Raw genomic sequence first — 21982 nt, forward strand, 5'->3', positions numbered from 1 at the left:
AGCGTTGTTAATTTTTGAACAGCCAGTACACGCGCAAGAGCAAACGTGTCACGATCACAGAATCGTGCACCTTTATCCGGGCCTTTCCGTTTTCCCTGATAATGAGTCAGCGTATCGGTCTGCGCGAGATTCCTGGGAGGAGATTTTCCCGTGATACAGAAGGAGGGGACACACGGAAAGTAGAGGAGCGAACGAGACCCGATTCTGCAGCGAGTCGTTGACGCAGCACACGGATTAACCAGCTCGGAACCACCTACCATGGCTCATTAACGGGCCTCGGCAACGTTATAAAACGCTGAATAATAATTACTACGTTTCGCGCAAGCAGCTCCGTCGCTCGCTAATTTAAACGAACGTGAACACTGTGAAGCTACAGGTTCCCTTTTACTGCGACAACTTGTTGAACGTCTTCGTTTCTCGTTTCATATCGATCCAAGAGCAATTCCTTATTCTTTTTGATGGCCAGATTCGTGACTCTTCAACCAGTTGGCTGTTTTGGACGAGCAAACATGTCACGAAAAAGTCGCAATATTTTGTGTTACGACGAGTATACTCTGTTTATATTACACTATATATTATATAATATATAATAATATTATATAATATAATTATAATATTGTATAATATATAATATATTATACTATATATTATACTGTTTAAATCGCAATCTTCATGATTACTAAAATATATTCGTAAATTTTATGATGTCTTGAATATTTCGAGGTCTAGACGAAATAAAAAGAAAAAAACTGTAAATGTTTATCACGAAGGAACTGAATATAGTGTTTGAGCTAGATAGTATGCTCGTCACCGCACAGTTTTCGCGGCACATTGAAGGTACCCACTTTTCAAAGAGGTTGCAACAAATTTTTCAAAGAGGTCAACTGCTTTTCTTTCGTTTCCGATGGCTCATCTGTTGAAATTGAAACATGATCTTCGTAGAAAGATACAATAAATCTGTCTGAATCAGTGAATTAACACTTTACGTCCCCACAGTTTTCTGATAATAATTTCAAAATTAAGGATCTATAGTTGAGAATTTCTGAAAAAATTGCTCAAAAGCGGCAACGATTTTATCCGAAATTATTATTTCACGTTAGATTCACGCAACAATAAAAATAACATTTTTATATTATTTTACAAGCATTAACAATAATTTATTTATTCGGATGTTTGTCAGCGGTTTTTATTGTAACATTTTTTCCAAGTTATTGAATAAATTCCTCATAAACGGGTCTTTACAATGTCAATAATGACAAGTTAAATAAATTGGAATCCACCATTTTGAAGCAAACCTATTGTCAATAGATAATTATCGAGCTTCTTTTAAATACGACCAAATCATTAAAAATCCTGTTAATTGATTTTCTCGGTAAACAGAGTACTGAAAATTGGTGTACATTCTGTTCTGTATTTCACTGGAAAACAAACACTTGATGCGATGATAATTACGTCGATGATTAAGAGGATCGAATTGATAATTAAACATGCTATCGTTTCCTACTCTTCGAGTGCGAGATCAATAAGGTTGAAATGTGACAAGTACGATTTGACGTACAATTCCAAACGTTGGCAATTACAGCAACAAACAGCAAAAGTTATGTCATACTTAGAAGAAACCAAATTGTTTAGCAAAATTATATAGTAACTTAAGAAAGAAACTTAGATTAAGAAAACAATGTAAAAATATAATACAAAACTATTGTATATATTACACTACATGTAAGCCTACAAATGTTATCCCACAATCGGTCGCTAATTGCTCGTAAGCAGATGCGACATTAAATAAATTAAACAAAAAAAAGTTCCAAACGTATTTGTATTAAAATTAGCAATAGCTTGCGATTTTCTTTTATATATTGAAAACTTTTTCGCGAAGATTGTGAGAAAATATAAGAAGTTCAGAATATGTCCTGCAGTTTCAGACAATAGTAATCATTTGCTTCGAGAACAATGCATCCGGTATGCGGAGAAGGTCGTTTTGGAAATCTCATCTTTCAGAAAATATGGATACTGCTCCATTTTAAACGACCTTCGTCGACCGTCCATTGACCGTTTGTGCAATTGCGTTCGCGACGTTGCAATCGTTACAGTGAAAGTCGCGTATGGCTGTTCGAATAAATAATGTGCGCAGGATTCGGACAATGTCGAAGCGTGTAGTCGGAACAGATTTTTCAAGAAATGGCGAACAGTCGACGGAACAACCGACGACTTTGAAAGTGTTAATTCAATTCCGCCGTCTGAATGGCACCTTGATTTCGAACTTGAAATTGAATTACAATTCACCTAGCTGCTCCCGCCTTTGATTCTCAAAACGATGTTTCGCTGTTAAACCCTATTAAATAACGTTCACGCCCAGCGAGCTCCGCTTCATTTATGATCAATTGATTTTCTAGGAAATGAGACCGATAATCACGGTTAAGTGTTCGAGCTTCCAATTTTGATAGTTTAATTTTGTTAATCAATATTGCCAGAAACAACGGATATACGATATTTTATCGCCGAATTTCAATAGATGATATACTGCTGTTATAGTTTTTTTTTTAAAAGAAGATAAATCGATAGTGGATCTCGAGTTTCTTGAGTTTGATTACAGTGGATCGGGACAAACGTGTGAAGATCGTAACGAAAGCAATTTTCATGATCGCAACGACTTCGAGAAAGTAGCGAGCTAAAATTGTTTCTTTTTCTTGATATGAGAAGTATGAAAAATCCAATTAAAAAACGGATAATATTAGTGAAGTATAGAAAATTTTCCAAATCTGAATACACCGTGAAAAGTTGTTGACATTAAAGATTTGTTTAACATGGCCGTAATATTAACGTTTAGAAGAATTGTTCAGACGCTCAACTTACTGAACATGTTGCAACAATATGCATTGCATAAAAATTTTTTAAAAATTTACAAATTCAACTTTATACGCCCATGAGCAATTAATAATTACATACTGTTATAAATAGTATTATAACAACTTCGACTAAGTATCTTAAGCCAATTTTTTAGGGATTTATGCAAAGTGACTGTTTTTATTAAATGCTATTCCGCAAAAATTCTAAATGGTTAGCTTACTTTCTCAATTAATAAAACTGCTGAAACGCTAGTTAATAGACGTAGCAAGAGTTTGATTAAAGTTCTGGGACTTGTTCATCAAATTTCCCTCAGAATCGAAAACAATAGAACCCACCAGAAGACACTTAACTCCACGGCTATCAAACTATGGGGGAAGTTTAATCCGCGGGACTTAAATTAAGTTCACTGAACACTAACTTTAAAGGAAATAGATATACCAAATCTACGCGTTTAACAGTTCCAAATATAGTAACGTTCCTTGCATTGCGAAAATCAAGATTCCAATTTATTTATAATTTCTGGTCGAGCATATGGTTTTGATCGACAAACCTCTACATTGTAAAACTATCAAAAATGTGATATATTTTAATATGCTGTTTAAACTTTATTATTTAGACAAATGGATTTCTTATGAAACAGTTTGCAACGCCGAATTCATTGTTGTAAGATACTTTTATCAATTTACAGAATTCTTCTGTCTTTGGTAACCTTCTATTCGTTGCAAAAGAAATGACGTACATCATTGTGCGTCGACGACTGCATGATTCCCATGCGTAGGAATTATTTATCCAGCTTTCAGAATGAATTTGTACTCCTACACGTTTTATGTATCCAATATCAGGATCAGCGAAATGCGACAAATTTGAATCAACCTTTCAACGTTAACATTAAACGAAATATTCGCATTTTTATTCAATTGTTTAGGCTGCTGTCAAACAGTTTTGCGTGAGCTAGATTCCGCGTAATGAAAACCCGCGATCGACGTATCATCGAGCTTACGGACGACAACAGAAAATCGCGAATTCTGTCTTAAAAGTTCAATGAAACCCGCGGTCGGGTTATCGATTTCCGACACAGTGCCGAGATAAATCGAAGCAAGGATTCAGGGCCGTAGCGATCGGATCTACCTGCGCAGGTCGTAATCACGATTGGTCGAAAGGGTCCATTCGGTGGAGCCGACAAGTGCCGAGCATCAGGTTCGAGAGTGGGGCGGTACATAAAGCTCCGCGACGTAGACAGAGGCCGGCAAATTACGCTGACACTCGCGGATCGAGGATCGTTCGAGCACGATCCAGGATTTCCCTTGACGCACCTAATCCCGCCAGACGGATCCACGTGGATACCAACTGTCAAGCAGTCACTCCATTCACGCCAACCATCGAACTCCGGTACGTTTGAGTCTTCATTAATCAGCGTTCCCTCGTACAATAGACCCTTGATTTTCCGAATTAATTGACAGATCATTGGTGTTCGGATAATGGAACAACTATTGTTATAGTATATGTTAGTTGTAAGTAGACTGCGGATTTTTATGCGAAATAAAAATTGCTTGCATTGATTACAATATTAAGAAGCTACGCGGACATCGATTTCGTCATTTGATCAGTTTAATGGGTTAAAATTCATGAAACAGCATTTTCAAATTCTTTTAATATTTTCACTGTTTCGTATCCGATCGACTAATTTTTGTTAAAATTGCATAAAATCTGCAGTCTCTAGTTGTAGTAGTGATTTATGCACAAAACCGTGCTGCGTGCGGGTCACCTTAGGAAATGGTAGTTCGGATAACCGAGGTTTCATTGTATTTAACATTTGTCGCGCGACGACCGAATCTTTTTCACTGGAAGTATTTAGATTGCCACTTAATTCAGTGATTAAAATATTAAATTAAATAAAATAAATTGCTGTTACACTGGAAGGAATAGAAAGGCCAATTGGTCTAAAAGAAGTAGCTTAAAAAAACGTAGCTTCGAAATAATTGTCACAAGTGTCGTATAGTTGTGAAAATGGTCTGTTGTCTGACATTTAAAAGGTTTTTCCAATCAGCTAAAATTATATTGGAGGACAGAGAGATGTTCGAAACGCTGCTAAAGGCATTGGCTGTCACACATATTCGAGTTACGTTCCTCGAAAAACTTGAAAATGAATTTTTGCTTTGATAAGATTCACAATCTACGAAATGGATCGCGTCGATCGATGGACAATAACATCGACAGAGTGATTAATGTTGTGAATGTTAGATTTTGTTAGAGTCTGTATGATCGAATAAGTTGTGTCTAATTTTGTGTCTAATACCTGAATAGTTTTTAATCGTTTATTGATAGGAAACTTTTGATTTTGAAAAACATAAATATATAAATTAAGTGAACAAGAAGTGTCGTGTGTTTGCAAAATGTAGGGAGAACTTACAATGTCCTGAACTTGCTGGTAAACGATTCGAACTCGTGGCAATCCCTGTTACATTCCATGTAATAATTATTCAACATTGCTATGACTATACTAGTGCTAAGTGCATGCAGTCTGTAGACTAACAGTAATTACAGTACACTCGATATAATCACACAGAGATTTAATTACGCTGTCTACAAGTGTTGAAAGATGCTAAATGCTTTCAACAATAATCTGAAAAGACAGCTAAGTATAACCTGTTGCATCGTCTTTTAAAGTTACGCTTGGATATCAATTATATTACGAAACAAACTTATATATTATATATATATATATATATATATATATATATATATATATGTACTTACATTTTCACAAAAATTGATACAATTGTATTTTAATTAAAGTCTAATCAATTCTTTTTACATCTTTGTAAATTAACAATTACAGTATCTACATAAGAGAAACGTAAAATTCACTAGCGAGTTTATTGTTGTACGCTTGTTGCTTCATAATTTGTAAGCGATAGACTATAGATTTTATATAATTATAACAAAATTTGGTAGATGAAATTTAAGACAGTGAAAATATTAAAAGAATTTTATATCTAGGTGCTATTTTCAATTAACAGAAATTATTAAAAAAGAAAAGAAGTTTCTATTTGATTCGCGTTTGTTGCAATATAGTAATTTTTATTTTGCATAACGATATACAATCTAGTTTCAACACTATAAAAACTTGAGTATCTATTCTTATTGCTTCTATGACAAATCTTTATTATGCAATAACTACTGCCGATGTAACAGCACAAGTAATCGTGTTGCGGGCGCGAACCAGAGTCAAACTTATTGCTTAATGATAAACGGACAACTAAATACGCAAAATAAAAGTATTCGAAGATAGCCACGCAATTTACTTGGCGACTCGGTAAATACTACCGAGATACTGCTAATGCTGCTAGTACAGAAAAACTTGTAACTAGCAAACATTAATAGCTTGAGATAAATGTCGTAGCATGATAAGCAGTCGTATTGCTGAAACTCTTATCGAATTATGCACATCAGTGTGGGTTCACGATACTGTGATGAACACTTGCAAATAAGTGCTTGCAAGAAAAATAGTATCCTTTCATTTTTTGATTTCTTTAGTCTACTGTTTCAAATTGTAAATGCTTCATCAGTCTGTGAGTATAATTAATATACAAACAGAATATTATTTAATAAGTAATGTTTAATGAACTAGTTGTTAGGAAGATATGGACATATAGACAGGTGAAGAATTATTTACTTTAAACTTATTTTAATGCATTGTTATTATTTTGTTTAAACGTTTAAACACAATATTTAACTATTTACTAATTTAACTTACTATTTACTAGTTTAACTTACTATTTACTATTTACTATTTACTATTTACTAATTTACTTATTTACTACATTTAAATAAAATGCAGTGTAGTGTTCTAATATCATTTATTGAATTTTAAAAAGGTGCTAGAAGTCATGTAAAGTAACAATTCGAAATTGGAAGGTGGAAGTGTTGAGTAATTCTCAGTTGAAAGAGTTGAGCAACTTTTGGAATGAAATAAGAACTTTGTTCTTGTATAAGAACACAATGCCTGTGGCTTCACTCGATCGTAGCGAAAGACAGACGGTCATGGCCGATCTAGATCAAACATTACAAAAGGCATTACGAAATGCCTAAGAACAATATAAAAAGAGAAAAGGTCAGCTCACATGTTTTTTTTGTCTGTGTAGAATACACTTTACAAGAAGACAATCTAATTAATCCTTCTCATGTCTTAACAAAAGTGACCTTTTTTTCTAGTGACACAATCTTTCGATTGACAAGATTACATTTTTCATCTAACTATGAATTTCTAGAATTCGTCAGGTATGCATTATGTTCACAAAAACAGAACGAAATATGCACACAAGAAATAATTGCAAGAGGAAATTTTGCAATGTATATAATTTTATAGTTTCCAGAAGCAAGCATAATTTCTTTCTGTTGACGCAATTCGATGTTTTACCTAAGACGTCATTTCATCAAACAACAAATAAATTATGCAGAGACTTGAAAGTAGTATCCCATTATTGCAGCCCAGAGATCGTTGAACCGTGATGGTTAATGTACCCAACCAGGTGATTCTGTAGTATATAACCTGCCTCCGAGAACCTGTTGACGTCAGAGCTGCAATCAGGGGAATCCCGACAGTTTTCCTGCTTTCTTTAACGTTCGAGGATAAATCCATTGCCATTTTCCGCCTTCCACGGTAAATTGGCAGTTAGATTTTTAGCGCAGTATAATTTGATTTACCCACCGTGACGCAAATTCATCAACGCAAATTCTAAACTTAGAACATCAACAAATAAATGTAAAATTATTGCCACTAACAACAAACGTGAGATTCGATTCCATTATTTTATAATAATTCATGTGAAAATCCTACGGACATCTTAATAATATTTGTCATTGTTTACCTACTTGCGATTACACTGGTATTATGAAGTAAAATAACGAAAAGATATTGTATGTTCAATTTATATTACTATCGTAATAAATAGATTATTCATATATATATATATATGGGCACCATTTATGAAGATTGCAATTAAACTGAAGCTCTCAATTTAATAAATTACAAATTATTAGAAAACAATTGATATATTCGATTTATTTATTCACAGATTATTAGAAAACGATTAATATATCCATTCTCAACTTATTAATTTAACAATAATTCGAAAACGATTGATATGTCCATTCTCAATTAAACAATTTAAAAATTATTAAAAGCATTTGTACTATACTAATTATTAGACCGTGGATCTTTATGCAAAATATAAATTCCCCACTGCGATTGCAGCAGTAATTAAATGAAAATATGTTTTCATTCTTGACATTTGAATCAATCAAAAATAATCCACCAACATTGTTCAATTTATCCCCTGTTTTGCATTGCACCTATTCACTTTTGTCGTAAATGCACGAAATCCGCGGTCTAATAATTATATATCAATAATTATTTATTTTTCGAGCGACATTGCTTTTTATGCATCACTAACCCTGAAGTGATCCTTAGGAATCTGGTTTAAATCTAACAGCCAACAATTTAACGCGATCGGAGTCTGCACGTTTGTCAGCGAACAGCCTTGTCTGTGACAAATCGCCAAGGGGAAAGGAATCGTACGAAACCAGCTTCACAAAAATGAGTCATGGCCATTATTTCTTCGCGAGCCGGCTTGTCTCCATTCGCGATAGAATCTGTAGAATCTACAGTGCGGATAATTGCGTGCAGATCAATCCTCGCCCTCTCCTTTCGTCGCTCCAACAAAGAGACATGTGCCGTTACCTCCTACCACGATACTCAAGACCCACATCGAGAGAACGAGATAGTCTTGCCAATTATCGCAGCGTAGAGGCATGTAGAACGTTGCCAGTGACATTCGAACCCAGCAACTTCAGAAAAGATACTAAGACGTTTGCGACTGGTTTTGTTCGTTTGTGTGAGTTTGTTCGATGAGCTACACGATTAAACAATTTGACACGTATCGAGAAAAGGGATCGGTCATTCACAAGCGTCGAAGATAATTTCTTGGCAATCTGTACTATCTGCATCATGTGATTAAAGAGAGTACTAATCCTTTACTATGCTAATGACATTGTTTTTAAATTCTAGTGTATCATTTATTATTTTGTTAATATTTCATTGAGAAGTCGTTAACTTTTCTGTCGTGTTTACCTGATGCACTATTTTTCATTTCGAATAAACATATTCGATGCATAGGCAATTTTTTGTTAATTGTTCATTGACAGAACATTGTTAAAAATATCTTAAATACGGATATGATTTATAAAAACCTTAAATTGAATTAACAGTTGTGTGATCCTAAGATCATAGTGGCGTAAGTCACGTTTTCCTCATTGTGAGAAACAAGGAGTGTTATTGTTTACTACAGGTGTAAGATAATGTAGAGTTTAGTTCATTAATAATATATATATATATAATAATTATATATATAATTAATTATGTATATATAATATGTATATGTAGTAACCTTATAATTTGTAATCCGCTCAATTGTCGAATGTGATTCTCGCGTCCGGTGAAGCAGGCGCGTCGAATTATGACCGTGTCCAAGTCAATGAATCATTTAAAGCGAACTAACCCAGATGAATGAATGTCATGTGGTCTCTCTAATATGCTACATCGAAGCAATAGGAAACTAGAAATGTTTGACACCAGAAGATCTTTGGTTGTCGAATACAGTATTTTTTTTTTTTTAATTATTACTGTTGACAAATGGTTTATCTTGCTTTTAACAGTTCGCTACTTTTCTTGGTACAAATACAAAATTAATTTATTCGTTTAGTTAAGAAGCAACGAATTGTTGTTACTATGACATACAGAGTCTGTTTTATCCAAGATGTTGATCAGAGATGATGATTATTATTTATTATCATTATCATTTCCTAGATCAAAGATAAGCGGCCGCATTTCTATTTAAACCGCACACTTGCATAAACTATCAGTCTATTGTATTGCGTAAGCGTGCAAGAGTGTTGAATATTAATTAATAGAATGTTCGAACAATATAGGAAACGCGAAATGGATCCAGACAGTTTCAAGGATTTCGCCAAGGAAATGGCGGAATACATTACTAACTATCTGGAGAATATCAGGGACAGGTAAATTTTTTGTTCCTTTATGTCTTCGTGCATCCTGTTTTATCGACCTTCACGTTTCCTTACGTATCCCTGTATTGAATTGCCCAACTATTCACTTCCTTAATTGACTGTGACAAATTAGACTTCGGATTTTATGTATTTATGACAGAAATGGAATGGTGACGTTTAATATAGTGAAAGATTTAAAGAAACTGAGAATATATTAACTTCAACTTACTAAAATTATTTGAGAAAGAGAAAAGATTGCGCATGACACTTATGTCTTGCAATCGATGCAAACAATTTTTATTTTGCACAAAGATCCGCAGTGTAATAATCATATTGTATAACTATTCGTCAAATTATAAACTTGATAACATTAAAGCAGAGACAAAAACATTCTCGAATAATTCACCAATATGATCAAAATTTTGTACAAAAATTACATTGAAAGAAAAGTATAAATTAATTATATTTCCATGTACTAACGAAAGATGCAATGACCCACAATTTTTCGGAAAAAATTATAGACATTACCAGATTGCGAATCTTTATGCAAAATAAAAATTTTCTGTCTCAGTTGTGAAATACACAATTGAATAAAAATGTATTTCTTTTTTTAATCATTTTAATGAATTGAAAAGAGGATAGCAATGTTCGTTCGGTCTAATATTTTATCTAATCGTTTTTATTATTTTATTTATTTCTTATTATTTTATTTTATTTATTACAAATGGAAAAGGATCCGTAGTTAAGTCCATCACAAACTGAAACACCCCTTTAGCACATAAGTACAAACGTTAATTATGAAGTGTAATCCGTAGGAGAGTGTCGCCAACGGTGGAACCTGGTTACATGAAGCCTCTCTTGCCATCAGAAGCTCCACAAACTTCAGAAAATTGGAAAGACATTATGGCAGATATTGAAAGAATAATCATGCCAGGTGTAAGTGAATAGATTTTATTCAAATACATAATACTGCAATGTACATATACAATTACGTTCAAATATAAATAATTGTATCATTTCATTTCTAAAAATCTTCAATTTAACTATTATTAAACTGTGGATTTGATGCATTTTTAACAAAACTGACTGGATCAAAAATAAAATTATAACATTAGAAGATTTTAAGAATATTTCTGAATTCGAGAGAATTTTTAACAAAATTATTAAAAGAGGAAAAGCTTACGTATCTTATAATCAAATGTTTTTTTATTATATTTTTAATTGTTATTACTATAATCTATCTAGAATTGGACAATTTCTATTTTGCATAAAAATCCGCAGTCTAGTTATTGTAAAATTATCGATTTTAGTATCATGACAACGAAAAAAAGCGAAATAAACGTATGCGACAAGAACGCTGTTTCGTTTTAGGTCACCCACTGGCACAGTCCAAAATTTCACGCATACTTCCCCACAGCGCAATCGTATCCAGCGATTGTTGCTGACATGTTGAGTGGCGCTATTGCTTGTATTGGATTCACGTGGGTAAGAATCAGTGACACAGATTTCGTATAATTCAGTTCTATTTTAAAACGTAGAACTTATTCACTTTTACAACTCGACGAGACTTTCAACTTCAAGAAAATTAACTATTTCTTTCCGATACTGTTACTTCATTGTTCGACCGTCGAATTTCGAATTTCAGATGGCTAGCCCCGCATGCACGGAACTTGAAGTAATTATGTTGGACTGGCTGGGAAAAATGTTGGATCTGCCGAAAGAATTTCTGGCCTGCAGCGGCGGCAAGGGAGGCGGTGTTATTCAGGTACTATAATCTTTAAATGTCCGTCAGAGTCGATAATTTCACCCGGAATAAATTCCAACAAATAGCTTTATTTATAATTAAAGCATAAATGAAAACAAGTAACGTATTCTCGTATTCAGAGTGTGCTAAAATTCATACTTTAACTGAATTATAAACAAATTTAATTTCTTTTTAATAATCTTAAGGTCAGTTAGTGTTGTTTGAATGTCCACGAGGTGGATTTTATGATTGTCCTATTATAATAAAATCTATCGTTTAGGATAAAGAGTTAATGATTTGACTGTGATAATTATACCATGGATCTTTTTACAAAATAAAAAATTTTTTTCATTAATTGTAACAAACAGAAGACGAATGGAAATTTAATTACTTCTTTAACAATCTTAGATTAACGATCTCAAATGAGATTTAGGTAAATCTCAATTGAGATAACAATCTCAAAAGAAAAAATGTCGATATTGTAAATTACATTTAACCGTTTGCACTTGAGGCTATTTAAACTCCAAAATGGAGACATTTGTTTCAACTTTCAGTATTTCCATTTGGTGTGATTGTGTTTATTTGATACACGCGAGATTTAAACTGTTTACTTAACTGTTTACTCTATTGTATGATGAGAATAGTATAGCAATTTTTAGTGGCGCATCAGAGTGGACATTCGAGTGCAAAGGGTGAAACTGTTTGAAAGACCTGATCATTGTTGTCCTACGTAAAAACCGCGGTCTTGTTCTGACGTGTCACTACACGCGAATTTGATTTGCGATTTTGTTTAACAGGGAACTGCAAGCGAAGCTACGTTGGTTGCACTTCTCGGCGCCAAGGCTAGGAAAGTAAGGCAGGTCAAGGAACAACATCCGGATTGGACTGACAACGAAATTGTGGGAAAACTAGTCGCCTATGGTTCCTGTGAGTAAAATTCGATTGCAATTCACTGTAACCGTGTATGAACGTTGAACGACGACAATTTACTTCTCGATTTTTAATTATTCGTACACGTCACACGAAATGAATTCTGTTTGGCACGCAAGATACCTGCACTACTGATAAACAAGATGTTAATACCTTATATTTACATATTGAGACTGAGAGCAATCTTGATCGTTTCTACGCTTGAGTAACTGAGGTAGAGTTATCCACATCGAGCGATCTTAAAAAATGCGAGAAGTACACTCTTGAGAAATATTTTCTGTTTATCGCAATTAGACTGCAGACTGCCACGCATTTACAGCAAAAATGAGCAACTGAAATGCAATCTAATAGTATTGTTACACTATTATCATCGACTCGTCAAAATTATAAAAAGAAACAATTAATATTTATTCGATTTCTACGTCTTACAAATTGTCTTCGATGATTTATATATTTCCACATTTTCTGGGTTCAAAATATCGCATTCGTGACATTCCCCTCACGTTGTCAAAGAAGAAAACAGAAGGAATATTCAAAGTTGCTTCTTGTACTTGAAAAACTTACGAGCATAAAAACGCTGAATGAAATGCTGCAAATTTCCATACATTACCATTAAATTACAGCAAAAGTTCTCGAGCGAACAAGTGAATCGAAATATCTGTTTCTACCAGACCGATGGTTTTTACGCAAATTCTGATGTTCGTATGTAATTTTGGAAAAGTTTGGTTCAGAGAAAGGTTTCTCTCACTAACTACTAATAGACTAGAGCAGTGCAGCCTGTGCCTTTGGTTGCACCATTATGTACACCATAAATGCATTAAAATCTGCAGTCCAGCAATAACAAATGTTTCCGCCGTGTCCTGTCCACGTCCACTAAATGTCGTAAATTTTGAACGACGAATCGAATCCGCGAATAAATGTTTTCATTCGCGAAAGGAAAATAACGGTGACGGCGGTGATTAGCTGGACGAGAGAAGCTCGAGCACGTGCCCAACCATGATTCTCCATAAACAAGATTACCGTTGACGTTGTCCGGCGCTCTTTAACATTTGACAAAGGTACCCGAGCCCGGGGGTGGAGTGACAGGGCGAGCAAGAGGTTGCAGCACTTCATCAGCCAGCACTTTGTCACCATGGCAACGCGTAATAACCACTCGAGTTATTCCAACCCGACCACCCTCGCGCACCACCCACGCTCGCACCCTCCGGTAGTCCGAGCTATTCCCCCCGTTACCATTTCCCTCGGCTGGCCACCTCGAATCGCAGAAAGTTACCGATGCACAAAAGAGTTTCATGATTTCCATCAGTAAAATCGGCCGCCCCCCAACAGAACAAGAAAGTCGTAAGAAATCTGGCATCCCGCGGGACGTGAGATTTTTCTTTATCGAAAATTCGCATTAACGGAGAACGATTGCTGTTCGAAATTATCCTATCGAAATTGAAAGCCGCTATTATCGAGATTTGTGGCGTCAGTGGTTTCCCCTGGGGGGATTTAAATGGGTCGAGGGAATCCTTGCAACAGCGTTGGAACGGTGAAACGATGAATCTTTGTGGGGAATTTTATATTATCGTAGAAGATTAACGTTAACTGATAACCAGACTGCGGATTTTGCGCGTTTATAATAAAAATGGAAATATGAAATTTCAAACAATGAAAATGTTAAGTGAATTTAAGAACCTCTGTGTATTATTTTCAACTCGATGCAGTTATTAAAAAAGAAAAGAAAGACTCGTGTTTGTTGCAGTCCATGAAGATCTTTCTTATTTTGCATAAAGATCTACTGAGAACAATGCGATAGAAATTTATCTTAGTACTAACATTGTTAACAAAGAACAAATTGAATAAATTATTTCGTTGTATTATTGTGATAATTATCATTTATTTCGTATAATTAACTTTTCTCTGTATGCAACATGCATTGTAATTCGGCTGCAGGTTTTGTTCGTGAGAAAAATGAATGTATGAGAGACACATGACAGTAAGACATCTGAAGTACTTAAAAATACGATTATAATACCTTCAAGTAATTAAAACTCTTGTCATTATTAAAATCAAGAGTTTATTTTTGTAATTGATACACAGATGTATATTAAATGTGTCGAAGATTAGAATCTATGATATGCAAGATGATAAATATTGATTCATATGATTTTAATTCATGAAATACATTATTTCTATTTTTCAACAGTTTCATAGTTTACACAAGTATGACTTTTATTAGTTTTATTTATTATTATTAGTTTATAGAAGTATGACTTTTATTAGTTTTATTTATTATTATTAGTTTATACAAGTATGACTTTTATTAGTTTTATTTATTATTATTAGTTTATACAAGTATGACTTTTATTAGTTTTATAATTTATACAAGTATGGAGATTTTTGTAAGATCATGTAGAATTAGTCATTGTTTTATTGATCATTATATTTTTCTAAATAGCATATCTTGAAAGCGTTTACCAATTAAAGATTATCCTCCGTGTTTAAAATTATTCTAAATTTAGTATGTGATTCGTTTAATATCCAGGTCAAGCTCACAGCTCCGTAGAACGTGCCGGCCTTCTGGGAGGAGTGAAGTTCCGGCTATTGGAAGTAGATTCAAAATACAAGCTTCGCGGCGAAACACTCGCGGATGCCATTCGAAAAGACAAGGAGCAAGGACTGATCCCATTTTACGTAAGTTTTCAAGTATGACAACATTTCCCAATTGAATTTGGAACAATTTTCTCAGATAATATCGTTAAATAGAAGAATCAGCAACGATGATAAAAAATCGTTTAGTGTAATGTCGTGTGCAGAGTTTCAACCTAATTTATATTAAAAATGTATATCGCAATTTAAATTTCTACGAAAAATCTTCTACAACTCAAGTCTATGTAAAAAAATCTACTATAATTCAAATTTTGTCTTCGTTGCCGATTGTGTCGTTTACGAAAAAATGATTTTCCAATTTATTGCAAAAGAGGTTTGTTTGAATTTATTTAATGCGCTTTGCAACATTTTGCTGAATGAGAAATAATATTTTCCTTTTCACAGGCTGTGGCTACCTTGGGTACGACTTGCTCGTGTGCATTCGATCGTCTCGACGAAATGGGTGTCGTTGCGAATCGCGAAAACGTCTGGTTACACGTCGATGCTGCTTATGCCGGTGAAGTAATCAAGTTTCACTCATATTTCCGCGAGCTCGCCTTAATTACATGTTCGAACTTTAATTTTGCCTTCTTCAGGCTCCGCTTTCATTTGTCCTGAATTTCGATATCTAATGAGAGGTATCGAATTAGCGGACTCCTTCAACTTTAATCCACACAAGTGGATGCTGGTTAACTTTGATTGCTCAACTATGTGGTTGAAAGATCCGACTTACGTAATCAACGCCTTCAACGTTGATCCGCTATATCTGAAACACGATATGCAAGGATCTGCTCCTGATTATAGGGTAATTATGCTTTCGATTTTATAGAAGATTTGTCTAATTACATTTTATATATTATCCATTGTAGTTCCCTTAAAACAAGGGTGTCAAACTCAAAAGCTAACTTGGGCCAAATAAACAATGCTTAACTTTAGGTGGGCCGCAAAAAAAAAGATCAATGTTCATAGAAACAAATATTTTTATTTTGACTATAGTACATTATAATAAACATATAGAAAGTTAAATTATTGTTTACGTCCTGATACTTGACATCAAAAATGTTCATCTCGGGCCGCGAGTTTGACACCCCTGCCTTAAAAGAAATCTAAAAACTTGATGGTGTTTTCTAGCTGCTGTTAATTTACAATTCACATTTAACGTTAATTTGTAGTTATCATTTAACGTTGATTTATAACTAACTTTTAACGTTAATTTATAATGAACGTTAGCGTAGAAAATATTTGAGAAGAAATAATAAATTTTTACTTAAATGTCACCACGAGTTTTCGCATGTATGAACACAAGTTTTTGTGTCTCTAGATAACATTATTCTACGTGCATGTATAACAGTATAATCTTTAAGTGACCTCGGACCTTTCTTTACAATTGTACAACATATTTCGACTAAAAATAGTAGAATTAGTAGAAGTACGAGTGGAAAATCGTTCACACGAATCGATTAATTATTTGATCTGTTATTGGCTTTAGCATTGGCAAATTCCACTGGGACGTAGATTTAGAGCATTGAAGCTGTGGTTCGTCCTGAGGATATACGGCGTGGAGAATCTTCAACAATTCATCAGGAACCACGTCGCTCAAGCTCACGAATTCGAAAATATGGTCCTCGGGGATTCGCGTTTCGAAATCGTAGCCGACGTAGTGTTGGGTTTAGTTTGCTTTAGATTAAAGGTAAGTTGTGTAAGTTGTCTTAAATAATTAGGATTAATAATAATTAAGAGTATGACCAGAATATACCTAGATGGAAGCTCTTCATTTGGTCTTTTCTGATGGAACCATTCAAACACAGCAATGTCTAAACGTTTACTTACAGCAAACTTCATCACCTTTTGAATTTTCACATTTCACGAACTTTCAACATTGTTTCTAATCTCATGTTTTTGCTCTTTTATGCCACAAATAATTGATTTATCGATGCCATACTCATCAGCTAATTCAGTGGGAGTTTCACAGTTTTCCAATCTTTTAATTATTTCACATTTTAACGGACCGTGCTCCGTAAATGCTAAATAATAATCTGGAAATTCGTGCACGACGAGAACTCGTTCAAATTATTTATTAAATACGTTAAACGTTTACCTCTTCCTTATTTACTCGACGTCACTGTTCGGGTAACCAAATGTTTCGTTAATCGATACTCCGATAATCGAATTTTCCGATAATCAAGAATCGGATAATCGATTGTTCCGTTAATCGGTGTTCCGATAATCGAGGTTCTACTGTGTTTCTATTTAAAATCATCTAGAATTTTCACGATAAATAAAATTGTCTCCAGGGCTCGAATGACCTGAATGAGACATTGCTGAAGAAAATCAACGGCGCTGGAAACATTCATCTAGTACCATCCAAGATAAACGACATGTACTTCCTGCGGTTCGCCATCTGTTCGCGGTACAGCGAAAGCAAGGACATTCGAAGTTCTTGGCAGGAGATAAAGCGCAGAGCTGACGAAGTCCTCGAAGAGCAATCGGTTTCTAAGTGATGGCGGGCTCAGATAGCCCGAGGTTGCAGGTCTATAGCGCCTGTGACCTGTAATCAATCCTAGCTCCTAGTTGTTCCGTGTTTTAGTGATCTCGAAAGAACGTGTGGATAATTGAAAACCAAGGACCTGTCCGGCGTATTTCACAATTAGAAAATTAACGGTCCGAACTTAGCACAATAAACCGCAATATTTAATACTGACGTTAGTTTTATGGTTACTGCTTGCTACGATAATACGAGTATTCTTTGAAGAACCATGACCATCGAACTCGCTGAACCAAAATCGACGAATTCTCATGCGTGACAATCGGTAAAGGAAATAATTCTTCGGGACAGATAATTTGTCTGTGCTTGTAGTCATATCAATCACGAGTTTGATGACAGTATGTCATGATTAGACTGCGGATCTTTATGCAGAATGAAAACTGTCCAAGTTTATTTTGTGGAAAATAAATTACAGAATAATGTATTTCTTGTTTTAATAATGTAACAAGATCCCTAAATTCTTCTAATGTCATTGCAGTTTTGTGTTTGATCTATTCATTTTTACCGTAAATGCATAAAATCCGCAGTCTAGTCACGACAAATACTGAATACGATATTCTGTTGTACTGCAAAAAGCAGTAGACAAAAAATTGGGAAAGATCCCCCGTTTAATTTTGGAAATACATTGGACAGGTTACGTGAACATTACAAGTCAAAGATCGTTCTTCGGATCCCGTTTCGAATTAATGAACGTGTAGTTCCCGCGAGCGCAGTATTACGGCGTTGCCTTGTGCCACTTTTACCAGCATTCTAATCTTTCTGGTTAGCAGCGCTTTCTTCTATCACCTTGAGTGGCGCAGCAGGCAGCGAGCATCTTTTGCAACTATATTGCATAATATTATTTGCGTTCATGCGATTATAAACAAGAAGGCAGCTGCGACAAATTCTTTCGATTCGTGCCAATGAGTCGCGATGAAATTTTGTGTTCCTATTACCTGTTTCAATGATTCGATGTTAATTGTGTAGAGAGGATCGAAAGAATTTTAGCATTTACCTAAAACGCATATACTATACATAGACGAAGTAAATACAGTGACTCGCATTAATGTTCGAACACCTTTTAAAGCAGAATAACTTGTTCAAAAGTGGACGAAATGACTTGTACTGTTTTGGGATGTTAAATAGACTAGGCAGTGCTTATAAAATTGTTTTTTAAAAATTGCAATTGTTAGGAATGAAAACAAAATTGTTACGAGCTACGAACAGTTAAGGATAGCGAAAATTTCGGTTTTCCACGTCTTTCGACTGAAAACTGTGAGAAATCTAGAGATTTTTACATCTTTCAACTCTTGTAGCTTGACTCTGCGTTAATTGATTTTGATCAAAATTCCAGAATGAATATAATTTACCAAGATCTACAAAACGTATTTCGTTATAGTCTCAGATAAGAAAGTAAAAAACGCAAAATTTGTATTTTCTCGTCATTCAAAGGAATAGCAAAATTAAAGAAGAGTATTTTGGTTTTTGTACCGTAAATTGGTCCCTTGAACATTTCCAAAAAATTCAGATCGTTTCGTTCAATTTGAAAAAAGAATTTGTTCTGTCTGTTTTGAAAGGTGTCCGAATATCAATGCGAATCACTGTGCATGGTGTTACGCCATTGTATTGCATTGGAACCTGTGTAGTATTAATGTAGATATCGGAGGTGTAGAACAGAATTCAGAAAGCAAGTTGTTCTAAATGTTGTTGTTGATCCTGATCGTGCGCGTTAGGCTTCGTGGTCCGTGCAGTTTGTGCATCGACGGTGGACTATTTTATTGGAAGTTACGCTGAACATGCAAAATATAGAAGATTCTTTAACAATTGATCCCTAAGTTCAATTTCCTGATCAGAGAAATTATAACATTTAATCAAATGAGATGAAAAGTCGTCATGAAATGTTCGTCCATCGATAATTATTATAGTAGACTCGTTTGATGAAAAAAAGCGTGCTAACGTATCGATCACAGCGATCTTTTTGAACAAATTGTGTTATAGAATAATAAATCCAGCTAAACATTTATTGTGTCAAAAAGAATGTTTGAAACTAAAGATTCAGTGGATGAGAATAATGAATTTTTAATAACAGACGATGCGTTGTAAATTTTATTACAAAGAAATATTGCTGTGCGATACTTTTGCACGTGATTGAATGTACTTTTTATACTTTCGTCAAGCAATTAACGATTATCATTCTCGAATTGAGTTCAATTTTTTAAATAATTAATTTTATCTGAAGAAGTATAATAATAGACGTGTTCCATTGTCGTAACATAAACAAATGTCCCCGGATATACATACGTAAATCAGAATAGTATGTGAAGTACTAATGGATTTATGATTGAAACTTGAAACTGAGTCGTATATATATATATAATATATGATATTGTATAAAATATTAGTTGGCGCATAGGTTAATTTTTATTTTTTCTATTATTAGTTGGATTGTATGGAGAACGCTGTACAAGCTTGTAGTTTATAAGTTGCGCTCATTTTCCAAGAAAATGAAATTATTCATTCCGTGGTATTAGAATTGAAACGGTAGAAATCGGTAACGTAAGTTAACGTAAAATTACTCGCATGCATACGTTTCCATTTTAAATGTGTACGAGCTTCATTAATTTCGATCACATTAATAAAACGTTTCACTATTATTTATTAATCTTGTAAGCATCGCAACTTCTGAAACTTCAAAATATTCGGACATTGATATTCTCCAAGTCGATATTTTTAATGTATTGCTTAGGAATCGATTGTGTTTAGGAAGAAGAAAAAAAAGAACGGACTGTGTGTAACAAGTTCTTTAATCCACAAAATGTGAAATATGTACATACATATATATAAACATCTAGAAGGTATGTCGAGCGTAAAATCTATAGACCTCAAAAGACCAAGCTAATTTTCATTTTATTCGATGATTTCGAAAATCGCATCGGTCACGAAATATTAAACGTTGATAAAATGTTATAATTCAGAAAACAGAATACTAATTTGAGAACACAATAATTGATTAAGAGATACAGTGTTATAAATTGTCTATACACGTACTGTAAATTTTTTGCATAAACATATTTGTGAAAAGAAAAATGATAGAAAACTGGTTTCCATTGTTTGTATTATATCTTACTGTGTTCAATTTTCGTATAAATAGTTAAGATACACGGACTGCTTATTAAGTGGAGGGAAGTGCATCATGGCAATAAAACGCGACGAACGTAGACGATGTCAGAGAACATACTAATTTTTGCTCGTTGAAATGAATCGTACTGCTTCGATTACATTTACGGACTATTTGATGTAAAGTAGTGCTGCAACTGGGACAATAAATAGATCTAGAATTACTTTGCGCGGTTTGGTCTGTCGAACGAGTAAACGTTCTTAAAAATGCTTCAACGTTAACAGACAATTGTAAATCGCTTCGTATGCACTGGTTACGATCACGCACCGTTATATTTCGAATAATCGGAGCAATTTGAAATTATCTTTCCGTTCCAGCAGAAAAATATCGCCGGTTTATGTTCGTAGACATTGGAAACGTAACTGGAAAGTAATAGCGCGTTGATTTTTAACAGTATAGAATAAGAACGTTTCCTCGATGAAATAACACGAATTGCTGTTAAACGGGACCAACGGAAAGTAATAAATGAAAATATAACCTGTATGTACCTGTTATAATTGATGTGCGGAAATTGATTTGAACGTTTCGTTCGGTTTTAAAGCAATTGCAAAATTACAGCAAATATTGTATGTGAATTGTATGCTACGTAACTGTTAAAAATGTTTCGGAAAGTGTCTGCGTCGTTATGTCAACGTGGATCGTGTCGAATAAATTATATTTACTTCGATGATTCTTGCGAGCTATCATTTTCTACCGCAAATGGAAATTAATTAGACGTTTCTTATGTTGTCGTATCTATTTTGCACGTTTAAACATAAGTAAGTAATTTTTACCGTTATTCAAACGCTTCCACTTCCTGGAAATGATTTCACAAATAGAGGTTTAACTAAAAGGAAAGCATCGATCAAATATCATATAGCAATTATATCTTAGCAAATATTTAAATATTCGTTTCTCCGTTGATTTCCTCAATATATTATTTATCCACGAAGAAATTATATAAGTTAATTCGATTCGAATCCTTAAATACATATTCGAGAATTATTAATCAAACTTAAGTATAAATTCAAAAATCCAATTGTTACATACTCTTAAGTATAGCTGTTTCAATTGATTA

The 21982-nt window shown here is 34.1% G+C and overlaps 1 protein-coding gene across 2 annotated transcripts; it reads left to right on the forward strand.

Moving 5' to 3' along the window:
* The first annotated feature begins 4085 nt into the window (after positions 1 to 4085).
* On the forward strand, positions 4086 to 21595 carry Ddc (aromatic-L-amino-acid decarboxylase). Of its 2 annotated transcripts, none has more exons than XM_076522263.1 (11): positions 4086 to 4239; positions 9841 to 9930; positions 10734 to 10854; positions 11290 to 11403; positions 11564 to 11683; positions 12460 to 12589; positions 15120 to 15268; positions 15629 to 15740; positions 15820 to 16028; positions 16713 to 16913; positions 17518 to 21595. In XM_076522263.1, the coding sequence occupies exons 2-11, from the start codon at positions 9851 to 9853 to the stop codon at positions 17722 to 17724; spliced, it is 1443 nt and encodes a 480-aa protein (XP_076378378.1). In that variant the 5' UTR covers positions 4086 to 4239; positions 9841 to 9850; the 3' UTR covers positions 17725 to 21595. The 2 variants fall into 2 exon arrangements, with proteins under 2 accessions (XP_076378378.1, XP_076378379.1); XM_076522264.1 differs by lacking the exon at positions 4086 to 4239 and adding an exon at positions 8032 to 8747.
* The last annotated feature ends 387 nt before the right edge of the window (positions 21596 to 21982 follow it).

Source organism: Megalopta genalis, chromosome 5, assembly GCF_051020955.1.
Source record: "Megalopta genalis isolate 19385.01 chromosome 5, iyMegGena1_principal, whole genome shotgun sequence".
Classification (NCBI taxonomy): domain Eukaryota; kingdom Metazoa; phylum Arthropoda; class Insecta; order Hymenoptera; family Halictidae; genus Megalopta; species Megalopta genalis.